General features: G+C 37.6%; 1 protein-coding gene across 3 annotated transcripts in view; it reads left to right on the forward strand.

Moving 5' to 3' along the window:
* The window catches only part of LOC137122815 (protein diaphanous homolog 3-like), a 149,720-nt gene that overhangs the window by 70,460 nt on the left and 58,027 nt on the right, over positions 1–21,233 (forward strand). For all 3 annotated transcript variants that reach the window (XM_067496141.1, XM_067496140.1, XM_067496142.1), the window contains exons 21-23: positions 1,736–1,865; positions 9,829–9,953; positions 13,070–13,234. In XM_067496141.1, the coding sequence (XP_067352242.1) occupies positions 1,736–1,865; positions 9,829–9,953; positions 13,070–13,234 (420 nt within the window). The remainder of the gene's footprint in view (positions 1–1,735; positions 1,866–9,828; positions 9,954–13,069; positions 13,235–21,233) is intronic.

Consider the following 21,233-nt stretch of genomic DNA (forward strand, 5'->3'; position numbering starts at 1 on the left):
CTCCCCAGTGGCAGAGGTTCAAAATAAGTTGGGTATGTTTAAGTTAAAAGCCTTTTCCATGTACTTTACACAGCTGCATTTGTAGTTGCGTTATAGCAGCAGCAATAACAAAAACTAAAGTTTAATATGAAGTTCACTTATACAAACTCAACATGTATCTTAAAAACCTTAGGTTTTCTGTATAATCACTGTATAATCATTTTGTGCCATACTGTAAGTACAAGCCATAGTCCAGAACTTTTAATTGGAAGACTTAATGATAATTCAATGTTTAAAATGAATTTTATGCTGAAATGTTTAAAATATCATATCTGATTGTGTATGTCTATCTGTATGTGTACCTGTGTTCACATAGTGTCTGCGCATGTCTTTCCTTGTGTAGCTACATGTTTTCAGAGGTGTTAACCCTAATGTGTGAACATGCTAAACTGAACTGATACGACATTGCTGCTATTTTTCTTGAAACTATTTTAATTTGATTGAATGCAATCAGCCCTATAAGAAAGATTGTTCTCTATCTGCTAGAATCTTTCAAAGCAGTCACACCAAGGGAATACTTTATTCTCATTCACTCAGAATAGATAACTGAAGCCACGGCCAGAATCCCTTTAAAAGTCCACATGCCATGCAAGACTGCTCATGTTTAGTGGGGCAGAGACATAGCATGTAGTTATACCTGTGGACTTTGTATGGCCTGAAGACAGAGCTGTTTTTCGGTATGATAGTGATGGTGACAGAGATGCTCTCTGTGTGTGATCTTGAAGTAGGAGTCTCCTCCAGTGTGGTCACATTACATCTGTTGGCAAATTCGCTGCAGTTTCCACAGTAACAACCACTGCAGCCATTCATCACTGCCACCTCCCTGCCCGTTTAGACGTGGTGCTTATGTTCCCACAAACACCAGTCTATAAGCATACACAAACATGGACTAGTACACTTATAAATGATGGATCAGTTGCCTCAGTGTGACAGTAAAATTATCAGGTAATAAAATTCTATAACATAATATGTTGTGTGTTTAGTGTAATTGTTAAACTATTGTTCCAATGCTAGTTTTCGTTGTACTTGCAACGAAATGTTGGGGGGCGAAGGTGTTCATCAATGCCAGAGGTGGGATTTTGAGAGGAAGATATTACCTTCATGCCTGCTCCTGAGTTTGACAACTTAATTCCATGGCTCACTCCACAGGACAGGAAAATTGCATCCAGCCCAACTGGAACGAGCAAAATGTTTACATTGTCAATTATGATTACTAGCCATCTAAATGTAGAGAGGAACCTTTTGTCAGCAAGTACTTGAAGCTTAAAAAAAAAAGGGTAAAACTGAAATGAAAAGAGAGATGAGAGTGTTTGATTAGAGGAAATAATACAAACATGATTAAACCCAGCGGGGCTGAGTACACTGCTGTCTACCAATAGATCACCTAGAGAGATACAGTCACGCACTCCACAGGAGGGATGTTTGGCAGGAATACTGAGCGACATCTTGGAATTAGACTGTAAAAGTGCAATGATAGAAACTGAAAAATTGTTGCTTTAGGGAGGGAGAAAGGTACAAAGCACATGAGAGGTCATCACAATTGGAATAGGTTTCCATTGCATCAGGGCTAAAATTATCTGTGGAACTGTCAACACTAAAGCTACTGAGACAAAATCTAAAGATAATTTATAAATATTTACTGTTACAGCAAAATCTTTTTAAAGTGACATGTTTGTGTTTTGCTCTTTTACTACAGCTAAAGGACACAAAGTCAGCTGACCAAAAGAGCACATTACTCCACTTTGTGGCACAAGTATGTGAGGAGGAATTTCCAGAAGTGATCAAATTTGTTGAAGATCTTGAGCATGTGGACCGAGCTAGTAGAGGTAATACACATTCTTACCCATATGCATGAACTTTCCACACACCTGCATACATCTTGAGAGCCTAACAGTTTTACTATATTATTCTGATCTTTTAAAACAGACAGATTTAACATAGTAATTTTAAAAGACAACTATAGTTAAAAAAAATAAAAAATGCATGGTGGAGAATGCTCAGATTCACTCTAAATTTCTACAGTGGTCTGAGGTAAGTCATTCAACCAGGCACGCACGTGACCTCCTAGTGGCTTTAGGGGATTCAGACGATTTGGGACAATATATTTTAACCTTTTGAATTTTGAAATGAAGAAATGTCATCTATTGGAGCTTTGACGCTTGCTGATCTATTTTTGACAGAAATGGGAATTAATGACACAGGCAAGACAGGTTAAAGACTGACAAACGTTAAACATGAGTAGAGGCAATCAATTATTGACTATAGTGTTGAAATTTGGAAAACAGCAGATATTATTGTCTAGTTTTACCAAGGCACTGCACATAAAAGGCTCTATTTTTTATTTTATTTTTTTTAATGCAAGCATGCACTGACTTTTTAGGCATGATTGACTCGTGATAATTTTTTTTATCTACTTAATGATTTTAATGCTACCCCTCAACTTTAATGAGACAGTGTCACTAGTTTTCTGCTGGTGTCTACCTACACCAATTAGCCACACCTGTAAAACCACATAGTGGCGTTGTTGCGGTAGGCGGGGCCAGCATGGGGATCTGACTGGTCTCCAGCTTTTCTCAATACGCAGCAAGCTGTGATGTGGTCTGACCACTGTCCATTATGGCCTGCAATGCATTTAAAAATATATATATACTAACCCTTGTCCACCACAATGTTAAAACCATGAGGTGTCATTTATGTTGCTGACCTTTTGGCCTTAGGATAAATGTCTGTGAGTTAATAGGATGTGATGTGGGGATGTGGAATTTTGTGGTATTTTGGTCCTATCTCATAGCCCTATCTGAAAGTTTCTCAACTGTTGATTTCAAAAAGAAAAACCTTTTATGTTTCTTTCTGACCAAAATGATGTTTAAGTATGTTCCTGTTGACTGGGGGTGAACATGGAGGCAACACCTCCAGCCAGTTGGAGTAGTTTCTAATATATGTTGATGCTTCTTATGCTTGTGAAGTCGCTCGCTGGAGAACAGAAGGGCATCTAGGCATCTTAGTAAAGACGGGTTGGGAGAATAGTGTTTATATGTGTATAGAAAATTTCTCAGATATGTGATATTACCAACTTTTTAAGTTTTAATCACTGAGAATCAAACAAGGTAATTTTTTTATTTTATATTACATTATGTTATTAACAAAAAAAATAAAAAATCTCTGATGGCAATTGAAAGTAATGAGATGTCCAGGCAATAAAGGATATGTATTGAGAGGATTAATGTTTAAACAGAAATTCCTACATAGACAATGTTTTTTTTTAGGCAGAAATAGAACATTCTTGTGTCTTCTGTATTCCTTTGTTTTTCTTTGAGTCTAGCTCTTGCCTTTCTACTTTTGTAACTCTCTTGGGATTATTCTGGGATTAGATGCTTGTTGATTCTGTAAACATGCATTGTATTTTACCATTTTAGTGTTTGATCTGTGCTACACTCAGTGCTTATCTGCAATGCTGTTTGATACTAACATTAGTCTTCTGCTGTAGCACATTTACAAGAGTTATAGTTTGACAGCATGGTCATATCTACTGCTCAGATGTAGAACAATAAACTTTAAATGGAGTTGAAGATGTTGTTGTTTTAACAAAATTTGACAGTGGTCTTTTTAATTTGACACACAAGGATGCATAGACTCAAATACTCCAAAGAACCACTGAGTTTGGCCAGAGAATCTACAGTATAGTAATGATCACAGAAAATCTGTGAAAATCTAAAAATCTGACACTGGGAGGAGACTATCTATAGGCAACTCTCTGAGGGTAGTAGTCTGCAGCAGCGTGTATACTTTATGTGTGTCTGTGTGTTTGCAACTGTGCAAACATTCAGTGTTTCACCTTGATTATATCCATAACTTCTCACCGGTAGGTAGGAAGGGATCCAAAAGCCATTCTGGTTATTGTTGTACCCAAATTTTACTGACCGTCTTACATTCACTCCACTCCCCCCCCTTTTTTTTTTTTTTAACCTGAACATGGACAACCAGCTATTTCCCAGGGACAAATGTTGATGACAATATGATTTCACAGTATGCTCTTAAACCAAGTCCACACCTAAGCAAAACTAAATTAAATTGATGTTTTGCCATTTTGTTGTCTTAATACATTTTGATCAAAGTTTTAAATAGGATTGTGTAAACCTTGATTGATTGATAACCAATGTTTATGAAAAAAGCACAGTTAGACATTGTCATTCACAACTTATATAATCTTGATTGTAAGGAATATTTTGTTGTTGACATAAAAAGCCAGTTAGAAGAGGAAAATCCCAATGGGCTTTAATTGATGCCCCTCAGTGAGACATGCAAGAGAAATTATATGTGTGCAATGAGTACTTCTTATCAATACTCACCTTGTTTTACTTGCCCTTTACATGCAATTTACCAACCCAAACTGTACTACAAGAAAAAGTAACAAAAAATGTTGTGTGTGCTCAAGAACCTCTGTCATCCTTTCGCCACTATGCTTGAAAACATTTCCATGGGAAATGGTCCATGCATCTTTGTACTATCTTGGCAGTAACAATTTCTTGCTGCCCCAGAGAAGATTTCACCCACTGCTCTTTTCCCAGCAAGAGGAAATCACAATGAAGATGACATGTGTGACTTAATTGTTTAGACTCTTGCTGATGAGAACCTCTCTAGGTTTCCATCCAACTCTTTGGTTTCACCAGCCACTGGCAAAACTTTATAACTGCTAAGTTGAGATCCTCAGATCTTTCTGTCCATCTACTTACTTCATGGATCTCATGTAGAGTATATATTTGCATTGATGTTGATGTGGAGTTTTAACTCTCTTATCGTTGTCTGGGTTCTTGTACCGTTATGATATACTTACACTGTTTCATCTCTCCTATCTGTTATTCAAACACACAAATCTCATTTTGTCTTTTTAAACCATGCTTTTGAGTGGCTTACTTTTCATTAGGTCTGCCAGCCATTCTGCTGACCTGAAGACACTAAAAGGCTGCATTACTACATTCATCAACACTAACCAAAGCACATACTTGCATGAAAACAAGGTTCAATGGAGGTAACAATAATGAGTAGTGTTTCTGTTCCAAAAGCAACGGAAAGAATCAAAACTGCCGCTTACTTTGGGTTTCTATTGTGTTGGTATTTATTTATTTTTTTTGCCCCTTGCTCTTCTGTTTAGCTCTAGAATCACTACTTCACATGACAAGGAGAATCAGCTATTTCTCTGTGTTTTAGCGATGTATCTGTGGGATGTATCTCTGGCTGGCTCTATATATCTTTCCTCTCTTTATCTGTCTCTTTTTATTATAAGTCTTGCTCTTTGTCCCTTTTCTTTATCATTATTGTTTTCGGCTCATCATAATTATATGCACATGTGACACCCACACACACACACAACACGTAACACCTAATTAGTTTGTGCATTTGGGAAATATTTTTGCATTGTGCTAGGTACATATTTTAATGGCAAATATGGAGACCTTAATGTGCTCAACCAGTTTACTTGTAACTAACTTGTAACTCCTAAAGTATCGTCTGTCAGGAGCAGAAACATCTCTTACTTGGAAATCAATGTGTAATGCTAAATAGACAGGTCTGCCTACATTTCATTTTTCTGCAAAGACAGAATAGCAGTTAATTTTCTGTTGAAGGCTTTTAGCCCTGAGGAGTCATTAAGGAGTAATGTGAGCACCCAGTTATATTTGGATGCGTGCTGTAATATGGGGCCCAAGTTCAATTCAGTAGGTTTGCCACATGCAGTCTGAGTTATGAACTTTGTTATAGTGTACATTCTAGACTGAAAATTATAATTTACTGACTTTCATTGTTTTTTGTATGTATGTGGTCATCACATTGTGTGTACTTGTGTTTTAGCATTACAGGTCTTTCGATCTCAGTTTCTCGTATGATCACTCCTATCACAGTTGTCTGTCACATCTGGCCGTAAAAGGCACATATGTTTGTTTTTGTTTTTTTTTTTATTCTTATATTTAATATATCAAACAGGGATCTACAGCAAGGCTCTGTGTGTAGCCTGGGTGTTTGTGAGTAAGTATGCATGGCTGTGTTCCACTCAGTCTCATTTATAGCACAGCAGGTTGGCAGAGTAATAAAAGGATGTCAATGGGGGATTTGACCTCTACAAATATTCCAGTTATTATTCTTCTAAAACATTCTATATCTGTCTTCAACCCCTGTGCACCACAGAGACACTTGTGCCCTGCTGCTCATAAACATCTCTAGTGCTTTACCACAAAAAGAAAGGGCAGGGTAGAGCCAGAGAGCACAAAGATGGAAACACCCTTTTAGATTTGTCCCACTCTCCTTTTAACCATACCACAGGGCAATATATATTTTTTTAAATCTTCAGGTGTATATGCCATATGTGTGTTTATGCACATTATTGTGTTTCACTAAACTGTCATACCCTCCTGATCAGTCCCAGGGAGATTTTCTCCTGAAACATATGCCTTATTTTTTTGTCAACTGCTTCTCTCCTTGTGTTCATATGCTCTTTCATGTGAAGGATGTTTGTCCCAAAAACTTGCAGTTTGTACTGAACAACTAAGAAAATACAGTCTGCTTTGTTTTTTTTTTTTTATCTTGTCCCCTTTTATTCTTTTCCCAGTCAGAATATCATAATAGAGCTTTAAATTTATTTATTAACAGACAACCTATCTGGCTCTCTTCCACTTCTGCATGCTCCCCGTACCTCATGCAACACATTTTGGTTGTTTTTCTTTTTTTTTTTTTGTTTCTTATCTTTGGGAAAAATAAACAATGATCAAATTGAAAATGATATAACAGGTTGAGTTGTCAGTAGGTGAAGTGTGACTTTCTGGAAATACAATTTATCATACTAATTATATTTGCTGTGGAAACCATTATTGTTTGGACAAAGATTTGTAGTCATTTGATGAGTGTTGACAGAATCCAAAGAAATTCTCTTTAAAGGTCATCAGCCAGGGGTAACAAATTAAAGGATTCAATGTCTCTATTATTTAAGAATCAGAATTTTTTTTTTTGTTTTTACTGCCAAACCATGTGGCAAGAGAAGGTTGAGTCATGTCATCTAGACTTCATTCTTCTAGTCTAGTTCACATGACTCAACCTTCTGATAACTAAACCTGGATGACTGAGAACCTTCACGGACGCCATTGGCGACACGATATATCAGTATTTTTATAAAATGTTTTATTGTTTAAGCCATAGCCTCAAAGTGTTGAAATTTAGGCTTAAAAAGTATTTTAGTCAAATGTATATGTTTTAATAGTTTTCATCAGAGATATTTTATGGCCATTATGTCTAGTACTTGTTATGTTCAGATCTCTATTCATGCAATATTAATATTCTTGCATGTTGAGGCAACAGCTGTCACCAGCTTTGTTGTATCCAGTTACCATGGTTACCGGTGTCTTTTATGAGAATAGTGGAAATGCCGGTTTAATGTTAACGTAGTAGAAACCAGATTCTCAGGTAACTCTGGAACATGTTTACATGTACTGTAGTAGTATACAGACCTATTATAGAAGCATGGCTCACAGATTGTAGCTGTATAATCACAAAAGAAACTGCTTCCTGACTCTTATTGTGCCATGTGTCTCCCATCAGTGACAGGCCAGCGCAGCCATGCACAACCTGCCCATTTAAAAAGAACAAAAAAATATGGAAACTACTAATGTAATGGAAAGCTACTTATTTACAGTCATATGCAAAAGCGAATATGCCCTCTTGTAATACAGTGTTTTCTCGGATAAAACCGTAATAAAAATCATCTGATCGTAGTGGGTCTTAGTAATAGGTAAATACAACCTCAGACATTAAATTTACATGTTATTTTTGTCTGTGATTAATTGAAATTAGCATGTTATTTTGACAGCCCTAAATATGAAATAAATCTATTCAGGTATGAGTGTTTTCTTCCAGTATTATAATGCCTCCTTCCAGAGGACATGAGGGGTCACTGAATCATTTCATTAGTAAGAAAATTATGTGTATTATTCAGTGTCTGGATCTCAATCCAGTACAACACCTGGGAGTTTTGGACAAATGTGTTTAACAGCACTCTCCCACCATCATTTAATCAGTAAATGAGGTAGATAAAAATGTAAAGGTAAACTTAGAACTCATTAAAACCATGTATTGCATTGTAATGGCCCCTTTCCTCTAAGGGGACAAGGGGACCAAAACCATAGGCAAAAAAATACAAAATTTCCCCATGGGATCAATAAAGTTGTTTGAATTTTGAATCTTGAAAATCATCCCCACAGCATAACAGAGCAACTGGAACCCTTCACAGTAGGGGTCACATCTTGATGACCACATGGTGGCTTTAGTGTTGTGGTGGACAGGGGCCTGCATGGGCAGGCGGACACAACTGCAGTCCCATTCACAACAAGTGCAATGCACTGTGTGCACCTATTGATATTGGCCAGCATTAAATTTATCCCTTGCTGTTTACTATTTATGGTCAGGGTGTTTTCTTTCTTAAAAAGAAGACAGAGGCTACAGAGTAGTTGCTATGTGTATAGTACAACTTTGACTGTGTCATCAGTGGTCACGATGTTCTCTCTGAAAAGATTTTTAAAGAATTGGGTGCTGAAGCTTTCTCAGTACCTACAGTTGATTCTTAAGTACTAATGTCACTGTTTCCCATGAGAGACTGGGCAGCAGAGAAAAGAAAAGTGAAGATGGAGAGACAAATTGCTAAGAAAGTACAATATGACTTTGCGGACGAAGAAAACTGGCAGTGAGTAGAAGGATCGGATGTGATCATCTGTAATAGCAGTACTGTACCGTCTGTATGTAGATCTTATTTCATTTGTTTATACCTGAACTGTACAGTATGTATATACAAATACCAACCTTTACCTATTTTCACACTCGAATAGCTTTACGTTTTGAAAGAAATCGTACACCTTTGGTATAATATTTTGTATTAACATATGTGATTACATTTGTCTGTGTGTGTCTGTGTGTCTTTAAGATGAGACAGTATGTTCCCATTAGTAAATGAGTTTTATGCTATAAACTCAAAGAGAAGCTTAGCTGTATTGAAGTTTTCTCTTTTTTCCCTTTCCTTAAGCATGTATTAGGATCAGGGGAAATTTAAAACTACTTAAAAATAAGAAGCTTATGCCTTTTTGTCAAGTAGAGTCTAATCAGGGTAATTTAAGCCATATGCTATATTCAGCGACTAGCTTAAAGTGTCAGCCATGACCAAGTTAACTGAAAGTTAGGATCAGTGTTCTGCTGCTCTTCCACCTGCATGATCCATTCACCTGTTGATAAGACTAAGGACAAAGCTTATTGAACATACAAAGATTTTTACTTCAGCGGCCATCTTATTACTTTGAAGATGCAAATTTAAATCTGTTATTCTGGTTGTGTTACATTATGTGTGTCAGTAGTAGCATCACATTCATGCATCTATTTAATTGTTTGGACAGACAAAAACATATAGGAGGCAAACTAAATAATAAAAAGTCACATAATGAACATACCTTCCCCTAATATTTATGGTCTCTGCCATTGTTTATTCCGATGGTGTTTCTGACAGTGGGAACCCATAATCAGAATGCTTTGCAACTGAGCTGGATTGTCTCTCATTGTCTTTGTAATGTTTTATTTTATTTTATTTTTTTTGTATGTTGCTGTATGTGCATTTATGCTTTCAAAGCTTCAAAATAACAAGGCATTGAATTGTTCCTAATTGAGTTGTCCTGTCTCTGCTACTTTCTTCCCATTTTCCTGGCACATGGGTGTATTTTTGTATGCTCTTATGTGTGTGAGCTGATATATGTGGGTTTGTGTCAGTGTCTGCAGAGAATCTGGAAAAGAGCCTCCGGCAGATGGAGCGGCAGCTGCTGCAGCTGGAGAGAGACCTGGAGACTTTCTCCTCCCCTGATGACCCCAACGACATGTTCTTCACTAAAATGGCTATATCCTTTACACACATGCATTCATTGACTAGTCTTTGGTATGATTTTGCTGTTATGAAACAGAGCAAAAGTTAGACAAATATAAGTGACGCTTGAGATTATATGTTTATAATTTTTAACATGGTAATGCATAAGGTTGTAACACAGCACATTTTTATGGCCTAATGCCTAATTAAAGTTGTGGTTTAGAGGGTAAGAACTTGCACTATTTCTGCTTAATCAAACTCCCAAATAAACACATTTCCTTTACCTTTTAAATAATTAAATACTCATGCTGTGTTCAGTCCCCATCCGCTTTGGCCTGGACCCCCAACCCCCTCTATTTTTGTAAGAAATTCTGCTTTTGACAAAGATGCAAAGCTTCAAAGCTTGCCCCTTTTTCTTCCATATGCAAGTATTTAACTATGTTGTTTTCATTAACTCTATTGGAAGAATTTTACATCTTTATAGTAGCAGGGGTATATTTCAAAACTAACAAGCTAATATAGGGGCAAATATTAAAGTAATAGAACTGTTATAATAGGCTTATATGTTGACTATAGCGTTATAATAGTTGGTGTAATGCCTTTGTTATAACAGGGTGATATTATGGTAATAGTTCTGAAATAACTGGGTAAATATGTTAATATATAAGTATTAATACAGTGATAATAAGTAGTAACTAGGTAATAACTTAGAATAGATAATGGATACGTCTAGGCAATAGGAGGCCAATAGCATAATGATGTAGAAGCTAACCACCAATAAATGCAATTATTACATGGAAATACATCTGGTAGTTTCTGTGTAATAAAACCACTTATATTTGATGGACAGCAGCACTCTGGGGTAGTAGAAAGTATTTAGATTGACAGGTATTTCTAGAACTATGCAAGGATGTGTTCAATAATGCACCCTGCACCTAGCCCCCTTCATGTAGTTTTGATCAGTAGCCTTGGGGTTGGTGCGCTGATGGCTTGTGGCGTAGTACTTAGCAAAGAACTTTAGTGCAACATAGAAAGGTTCACTGAGAATCGCTTTGACAGCTCTGTCTTTCACCGTCTTGCTCGAAAGGACTTAAAATACAGTTTAAAAATTCATATAAATAAAGTTACACAATTAATCTGATCATGTGAGAGCAATCTAACAAGTAACATTAAGAAAAAGTTCCCTTTAAATGTTCGATAATTTACATTTGTAAGCTTCTTTAGTTTAATTTAGTTAATTAAAATGCAAAACAGTTTAATTTTAAACAGTTAAATCATTCTCACTAGAAACCATCCAACTTAAAAAAGTTTTAACAAACAAGGATTAAAAATGAAGTCTTGTAAGATGCAGCAAAATTAATAGATTCAGCTAAATTAGAAAAGTAATCTTTTATATAAATGCTGGGCTTAATCATAGTTGGAAAGCCAAGTTTGTATAATTAAGCTAAAAGTTTTATTGCTTATCCTGCAGAAGCGTCTTGAGCAATAATATAACTATATTAACAATGTACACAAAGCATTTTTAAACATTGCAAACGACATCCTTATTTTGAATTGGAAAGTCTACTGTCACCAGCTACACATGAGAAGCCTGGAGTGCCACATTGGTAACACTGAAAATTGCATTTTCACTTCATGCACCACTTGAGCATACAGTTATTGCGTATTGGTCTAGTGTTACTCTTCTGAGCCTGAGCTAAGCTTGAAAAGGTGGCAGATTAGAACGGGAGAGAAGCTGAAGTAAAAGGAGGGGAGAAAGAAGATGGAATAGAGGAGGGGGTGGAGAAAGGAGGCCATCAGAAAGCAAGAGTGAACAGGAACTCTTGAGAATGCACTGAAGTGGTCTGCTGCTTAGTGAAGTCAGAACAGGAGGAACATGAAGAGGATAGGATTGATACTGTATTCATCAAGCATGGTTTCTTCTTTTCTCTTGCTTCTGCTTTCTGTGGCCTGCTCATGCTTTTCCCCAAGCCTCTTTCCCACTGCTCCTGGCTCAGAAAGATATTACTGACGAGTCAATCTGGGAGCAGTGCCTATTGAACAGCGTTTACCCAGCTGTGAATGGATAGTCCCATCTCCAGCCAAATTCAACTGAGGCCAGACCTCAAATAGGTGCATCAATTTGAGTAATAATGAAAGGCCACAAGGTTGTGCCAGAGAGGTTGCCCACACCCTTGTGATGGGACACACACACAGACACTGTTGCTTCTTTTCTGCCATGAGACAAAGATGTGGGAGCCATTAGCCGGACTACTGGCTAGGGACACATCATTTTCTCTTTTCCTGCTTTTTTTTTTTTTAATATAATTCATTGATTCACATTAAAGCAGTTTAAAAGAAGATTGTTGGTTCAACCTGATTCTAATTTTTTTTTCTTTCTATTGAAAGCTTATATTTTTTATTGAACAGTCATTGTGTGGAAAGGAGATCTCAGGATATACCACAGTTACTGAAAAAGACAATAAAGGCACCGAATATTAATGCATTTGTTTTTGACAGTAAAATAATGCTTGACAGATTTCCAAACTGAATTCTTTGGAAACTATTAAATCAGTATTGTTTGTTGTATTGTTGTAACTTGCGCAGACCTGCTTAACAGTTGGCCCAGGTTGTAGGCACGGTGCGTTTTAGTGCTCTTGCTCTTCCCCCACTTTGGTTTGACACTGCAGCTTATGTTGACACATCCATTAAGTACACACACACACACACACACACACACACACACACACACACACACACGCTGACATAGAAAATATGTATTTTGCTTCACTGGATTTAACCAATAGGTTATGGTTTTATGGTCTTCACACTTTCATACTGTTTAGTTTCAAAGCTTTTTTTTCCTTTCATTTTTCTCTTTTGCTACATCAATGCCTGTCATGTCACCAACACACTTTGCCATCAGGCAGACATACTGTAAGTCACAGATGCTGTAGGCTGCAGGGGGTCATATCCATGAACACACCATAGTAGTAACATGACTGACAATAGTAGAATTCCTAATGCTAATATTACTGTTTACTGCTGACAGTCTTTTTTTTTTTCCTTATCATTTGTGTATCTCTGTGTAATCGGGGTGTATTCACAGCAACATTTAATTACCATTTAATTTGTGCTGGATGTGTTGTTGACCTTGACCATGACTTTCACAGCTTCAGCAGTGTTGCACGTGAGCAGTATAGCAAGCTGGCAGTCATGCACGGCAATATGCAGACGCTATATCAGAATATGCTGGAGTACTTTGCCATTGATCCCAAGAAGACCTCAGTGGAGGAGCTGTTCACAGACCTCAGCAGCTTCCGGTCTATGTTCAGTGTAAGTAAACTGTAGTGTAGATTATACCTAAACAAAAGATTGTTGTTCAGAAGTGATCAATTAACAGGTTTCTGTGAGTGTTCACAATTGATTGAAATGAGGTGGTTAATGACTTATGAGTTTCTTCTCAATGGGATTGGAAGCACTTTTTTGTTTATATTATAGGAACACATGATCAGAAAATAAGTTTAAAAAAAAAAACGATCACTAAGTCAACATCTGTGGTGTTAGAGTTTACATTCACCAGAAATGTGTTTTGTTTGTATTTTCTGGACCTTGAACGATCTTTAATTGAAGGACATGGATACATTAAAACAACTCAGCCTTTTACAAAGAATTTGGATGTGGACTTTTGTTCAGTCTAATTGCAGGCATTGACTGGTTTGAGTTATGGGTGTAAGTTGTGTATTTCTTCTGATCTTATTATTAACTACAATTTGAAAATATAGGTCTGATTTACTAGTGTGGCATTTGAAATCAAATTATTTTGGCAGTTAAAGGTCTCACCTTGGTGTGGTAGCTGTTTTTATTCAGGTGTAAAGTATTCTGAAAAATCTAAATGGATCTCCAGTAATTTAAAATAATGGGTATTTGAGATTACTTAAAACTTTTACTGTTTGTGTTAAATGGCTGAATCAAGAGAGGACCTCAACTTTTGTATGTGATTCTCACATTAGTGTCCTCTGACATAATCCAGAGCAGAACAATGGCAGTCCTGTGTAGTCAAGTCCCACCCAGATATTTATTTCATCACTGAACTCCATGGCCTTATCAGTCTGATGCCACTGTGTGCCATAGAGCTGTGGAGACCCACTGTGTTTAATCAGCAGGATTAGTGGCGCAGGCCACTGGGTGCAACAGATAATAGAAGCTAATTACCCAGTTGAAGTTCCTGCCCATTCCCCAACTTAACATTTACAACACACACACAGATGAATTTCAAGCTTCTTTTCTTTTTTCCAGCAGTCATTAGTCATGCTTTACATTTTCATATACTCCAAAGCTTCTGCACATTAGTGTGTTTTTCTTCTGTGTTATTTCTGTTTTACATGTCAAACTAGGGATTGTGACTATAAGTTTTTAATATGAGATCTGTCCTCCGGGGTAAAGTTATTTTGGACTCATTTTGACACTGCTATAAGATTAACGAACATTCTGTACACAACATGTATTTTACGCCAAGTCTAAGGGGATTTGGAAATGTCCTTATTAAATTGTGTAGGACACATAAGAACAAGACAAATCCGGGATGTATTAAATAATTTTGGAAGAACAAAACTATGCTCCACCTTTTTTTATTTTATTATTATTTTTGTCCTTTCAGCTTATGCCGTTAGTTCAGGGTCGCCACAGTGTATGGTTGTCCACATGTTGAGTTGGCACAGTTTTTATGCCAGATGCCCTTCCTGACGCAACCCTCCCCAATTTCTAGCGGTCTTGGACCAGCACTGACTAGGATCTTTCACAATCTACTTTTAATCAGTGCCCATTTGATTTTGCTGTTTGCTTGCTTTTGTTACTTCTGTTTCTCTTGTTGTGCGCTGATTCGCTTAGCAGAACAGCCAGTCAGAGTGGTCTCTCTTGCTGACTCTGTCTGCCGCCAATTCAGTATGTCAAGGCAGAGAAGCTGCTATCAAGTGTCCAACCTAATGCCAGTGATGTGGGATGCACTGTAGACACTGACTGATGACCTAATGCTTGCGCGCGACCAATCATTGACTTTATGTGTCAAGACCCTAACACATGATTACCACTCATCATAATATGCTGTATGCTGTGTCCAACCTGGGACTGAACTAACTACAGTATCTACATTGTCTATACAGGCTTAAATATACACACGCAGCCAGAAAAAAAGAATTCACAGATGCATTGCTCCAATATTTCTTATTTTTACACCAGTGCAGTTTTCTCCAGGAATTCCAGTGATTTTTTTTCTTCCCTTTAATAACCACAACCCAAATCACAAATGAATCGCACAAAAAGCAAATAAGGCAAAGCCTTGGATGTTCCATGCATTGTTTTAATGCCAGTTAATAGTAATCCTTTTTATTTTTTAGCTCTATTGTTCAGGCTTGGAATTAGAGTGCATGTTCTGAGAAAACATAACGGGAAATGACTCCGCTAATGAAAGGTCAACAAGCCATGCGTTATAAAGACTAGTATTATACAGTATGGATAAAATTCCCAAGGTAGCTTTTTCCCATGGGATAGATCAAGGTGTAAGGAGCTTAAACCCTCAGCAATTTGTTCAAATGTTCACATCACACCGACCTATTTTGCAAGAAGCCAAGGCAAGGTCAGTGAACGTGGCTATACAGTAAATCCCAACAATGTAACCTCTTGGTCAAATCTGTGTCAGCATTTACCCTGCCAAGGCCCATGCTAATAGGAGTATGCTGTCTCTAGGCTACTGCCTACAATGAACTGAGCCTTGAACTGTGTGTCTTGTGTGCATTTTGTGTGAGTGTGAGCTCACTTACGTGTGTGGGGGTTGCTTGTTTGTGTGTTTCATTTTCTTTCTTTTCATTTTTTTCTTTTTTTTCTTTTCTTTTCTTTTTTTTTTTTTTTTAATAGGAAATGCTGCTTTTCACATGCTAAGGTGTATCCACACACTTGTACACACATATACACCATGCTCAGTCACCCGTAGGAAGGAGACCCAGGGCAAGGCCGCACATCTGACAGGAGTCCAATTGAGCGTGTCTAATGGCGGACATCCAGGAGAGGAGGAGGGGGAAAGAGACCTGCAGTGATGAAGGAGACTGGAGGGCAATTTCCTCAGAGAGCTGGTTTTCTTTCTGTCATCCTCTGTCTCTTTACCTCTCTCTCCCTCCCTCCTCCAGCTCAACATTACAGTAAAATTAGTGCTTTCTCAAAGAAAAAGAACACATAACTCTAAATCTCTTCTGGCTTTTCTTCACTATACCTCAAAATCCACGTTTCTTTGGTTTTGATTATATATTTGTTGTACCTTTTATTTTTGAATTCCCATTTTAAAATGAAAGAAAGAAAGATAGTGTGGTTAAAATTGACATTTTGTTAATGTAGCCACTCAATGTTGACATTGATTCTTTTCTTTGTCTCTTATTAATCTTGGGTTGCTAATTGGCTCTGTGATTTAAGAAGACAGCATAGGCTTTTTGTGCTGGCTATGGTCATATAAATATTTGTTCCGATGCACTGTTCCTTAGCTGCCACCCATTCTGGTGTTTTCTTTTTGGGAAGTTTAAGAGTGATCCTTTCTTAAACAGGACCACTTGTCGTATTGAGCTGTTATTGAGTGATCATTGTTTTCCCTGGGCTGCAGGCAGCAATAAAGGGCCCAGTTTTGCTTTGCTTGTATGGACATTCTCTCTAGGCCTGCCATACTATTGAAACCATCTGCCGCGGATTTTAAACCAAGTTGGCAATATGGGTCTAGGGTTGGTAGTGTTAGATGGTTGTATAATAGTAAGATGATTTGTATTAATTCTATATATTTGGATTAATAAAATTATGAATTGCAATTTCTTTTGCAGTTATAATCCAATTTGTGCCCAGGGGCTCAGTATTTGGCCCCTGGACAGGGGAGCAATGGATTTATCCATTAACACCTAGGATTGGTGCACAACCTTTCTACCATACAGGGACAGCCACTGTCTTTTTTCCAAAGTGATTGCTAGCTGTGTGAAATTGTCTAGTTTTTGTCAGCTCTGTTTAGCTGTTAGAGTGAAAATATGTTTACATTTGGTTTTAATAAATGAATTTGACTTTTTAAATGAGGGAGCTGCTTGATGGAGAAAAGGGAAGGAGTAACAGAGATTTGACTTAAGCATTCATCACAGCTGTCTAAGTTACCACAGGTTACAAGTAATTGTTATTGAAAATGCATTATGTGTCAGTACGCTTATTCTTCCCTTTTTTTTTTTTCCTCTTTCCCTTTGCCCATAATTTACCAGATTCAGTGGCCATTAAGAATATAGTCATTTGCAAATCAGTGGTTGCCATGAGCAACTGACAGTCATTCCATCAAGTCAAAGTTAATTTTGGAGAGAAGTTGGTTTCATTTAAAATAGTTTTGAGCTCTGAACAGCTTCACTCTGGCATTTCATATTCACCCCCCCCTCTTCCTCTTTTTCAGTGCTCTGTATTTCTCCTGAATTTTCTATCAACCTGCTGAGTGGTGCTCATCAGTGCCATTTGCTGCAGTACTATTGTCTTTTTATGTGAGTGAGTTTAGGTACATGTTGTTTGAAGTATACAATACAGTGTGTTTGCAAAGTTGCCAACAAACCACAATCTCTGTGTTTTGATCATAAGCAAGAAAAAACATTTTTCTCTTCTGAAAGATCAAGGTTGTAGTGTGCTAGTGTGAAGCATCTGTTGGATACAATGCCCCATAGTATAATTTTTGACTGATCATATGCAGCTGTACTCTGCTGTAGAGAACACATAAACCAAGCATACAGAGCGATTGGGAGTCTATCGATGTGTAAAATCTGTATGCTGTCACATCTCTACTATTAGTAATTAGTGTTTGTTCATGTTTTTTCTCTCTCTCTTTTTTTAAATACAACCCCAATTTAAAAGAATTTGGGCATGTGCGAAACCTAAATAGAAACAGAATGCAATAATTTGCAAGTCTCATCAACCTAAATTTCATTCACAATAGAACAACATTCACTTAAACAACATATCAGAGGCTGAAACAGACATTTCTCCATTTCAGTAATAATATTAGGTCCTTTTTAATTTGATGGCAACAACAGGTCAGTAACATGACTGGGTATAAAAAGAGGATTTCAGAGAGGCAGAGCCTCTTGAATGTAAAGATGGGCAGAGGTTCACCAATCTGCGACAAACTAAGTATAAAAATTGTGGAATGATTTCAGAAAAATGTTGCTCAATGTAAAATTGCGAAGATTTTGAAGATGCCGCCATCTACAGTATATAATATCATCAAAAGATTTAGAGAATCAGGAGGAATCTCTGTGCACAAAGGACAAGGTCGTAGGTCAAAACTGGATGCAAGTTATCTTTGGGCCCTCAGGCGGCACTGCATTAAAAACAGGCATCATTCTCTACTGGACATCACTGCATGGGCTCAGGAACACATCTAGAAATCACTGTCTCTGAACACAGTTCGCTGTACAATCCACAAATGTAAGTTAAAGCTGAACAATGCAAAGAAGAAGCCATATTTGAACATGATCCAGAAATGCATCAAATTTGAAATTCTTTTTGGAAACCATGTACACCATTTCCTGCAGACTAAAGAGGAGAGGGGCCAACCAGGTCAAAAGCCTGCATCTCTGATGGTATGGGGGTATATTTGTGCTTATGGCATGAGCAGCTTACACATCTGGAAAGGCAACTTCAACGCTGAGAAGTACATAGAGGTTTTAGAGCAACATATGCTCCCATCCACATGTAGTCTCTTTCAGGAAAGGCCTTAAATATTTCAGCAAGACAATGCTAAACCACGTACTGCATCCATCACAACAGCATGGCTTCACAGGAGAAGAGTCCGGGTGCTGACCTGGCCTGCCTGCCGTCCAGATCTTTCACCAATAGAAAAAATTTGCCGCATCATAAGACGAAGAGGAGATGCTACACAATACTAAACATCCCCCTGTTCCAAGTTTTCTGAGATGTACTGATGCCATCAAATTCAAAATGAACTAATATATCCTGTGAAATGGGAAAATGTCTCAATTTCGACATCTGATATTATGTATATGTTGTGTTGTGAATAAAATATGGGCTGATGAGATTTGGAAATGACTGCATTCAATTTTTATTTACATTTTACATATCGTCCCAACTTCTTTGGAATTGGGGTTTTAGTTTGTTGGTGTGAAATTGACTACGATGAAATCAACAATGGACATGTATGTGTAATCCATAAGAGGCTATCATCGGGCCTTAATAAATGACAATAAATGGTTTTGTTTATCGCAACAGCGTCATTCGTAGTGTAGTACACAGTTTTGCAGTGTGGGTTCTTGTGTACATTTATTCGTGTTGGTTTAGCATTCTTGAATTAACCTGCCTGTCAAGCTGAGTTGTTTGAAAAAAGCAAGTTGAAGAGTGGGAGGAGTTGGATGGTTGATAAAAGCCCAGACTTCCTTGGTTTAAGTGACTGGCTTTCGTTCACGATGCCAGTCATTGTAGCACTCTATTAAATCATATGCAGTCTTTCTTTTGGCTGTGGAATTATTGAGCTATCAGCACTATCAAAGCAGTTTAACTGCCCTTTAGCACATTTTAGTAGCGTGACCCCAGTGTCATGTTAGTAGTAGTAGGATGACCCAGGAGCATCAATTTGATGAAGGTACTCTTTTTCGATCTTCTCCTTATTCTGGGTGTTGTCAATACCGTTATTCTCTTCTACTCTTTCATTCCTCTCCATGTTTCTAAAACCAATCAAGTTCATGTCTGTCATGAAAGACGATGTTGAATGTATTTTTGTAATCGATCCATGTCATATCAAGGTTCCTTATATGTTTCTTTGCCAACCACACAACTCATTACACCCTTTAACAACTTTTGTGTTTATCTGGGAGGATGCCATTCTTAGGTAAATAATCCTAAATCCTGTTTGTCAGTGCAGTTGTTAAGATCTTGTTCGTTGTGGGAAGGCATGTTATCGGACCGTAATTCTAGGGTACTTTGAAATTTTGCCCTTTGAGTGTAGGGAGCTGGTTTCAGATGTTAACAACATAGAACCACTTTTCTGATCTTTCCTTATGTCATTGAACGCTCTTGTTAGGTCTTCTTGAAGAGCACTCAGATGCTTAAACCAGAGGTTTTGTAACTTACCTGGCCCAGGGGATATCTAGTTAAAAATTTGCTTGATGACTTTAAAGCTCTCATCATCTGTGAATTTCCTCAATGAATCTGCTGTTCTGCGTTCCCGGTTCTTCCTCTGCTTTTCCATCCAAGTTGCTTGATGATAATGGATGACATTATTTTTGAGGATTCCACACCAGAGGCTTGTAACTTGTTCTTACTCGTTCAGTAGCATCAGGTTTCTGGTGGTTCAATTGACGATAAAACGTTTTAAAATCTTCGTTGAAGCTTTTATTCTGACAGTAGTAATTACTTTTATTTATGTACCTTCTTAATTGTTGAGCTTTTGCCTGGAGTTTCATTTTCACGCTTTGCCTCAGTACATCCACAAAATCCATGGACATGGCATGTTTGGATTCCTTTCTTGTACTTATTAATCAAATATCCTACAGGATGTCCTACAGGATTTGATGGTGTTCTGAATCCTGTGTTTTCTGGCTGCCTCTTTCTTTGACAATGTTCTATGCTGGTTGACTTCAGTAAGGTTCAAGCAGCTGGCTCATGTTATCAAATTGATGCCTTACATCTCTAGTGAGTTTGTTTTAACACATAGCAGGGAGTCAGCATTATAATAATAAATAATGATTTCAAAATGACATCATCTTTTTTGTGTTTACATGCGCTTAGGTAATGGTGATATTTTGAGAACTGAGCTTTCTCAGGTAAGTGGGAACAGCAATAAATGCTGATGCTGATGCTGCTGATCCACCTTCTCAAGAACCTGTTTACTGGATATCCACGCGTCTATGAGCGACTGTAGCGCACGAAGGAGAGCAGCTGCCACCAATCCGCGGGTTGTTGGTTTAATTCCCGGTTCCTCCTGTCACATGTCGAAGTGTCCTTGAGCAAGACACTGAACTTAGAAGTTTAGAAATCTGCGGGGAAAGTGACATATTTAGAGGCACTTTATGTTGGTTCAATTTTCAGTCTGACTTTATTCAGACGCTGTTTATGATCTCTCCTTTCATTCAGCCTTTAAATCAGCTGCGTGTTGCTGTCTTCAGCCTTTTGTTACACATGCACAGTTGGAGAAAGGTGTTTAGAAACCTGGCTACACATACATGGCAAAGAAATTGACTTTCTCAGAGAAAAATCTACCTGGGTTAAGAAATCAGCTTTCCAAAGAAAGCAGTCTGTAGCCTGGTTACTTAACTCCATGTAAATG

This window comes from Channa argus, chromosome 2 (assembly GCF_033026475.1).
Source record: "Channa argus isolate prfri chromosome 2, Channa argus male v1.0, whole genome shotgun sequence".
Lineage (NCBI taxonomy): Eukaryota > Metazoa > Chordata > Actinopteri > Anabantiformes > Channidae > Channa > Channa argus.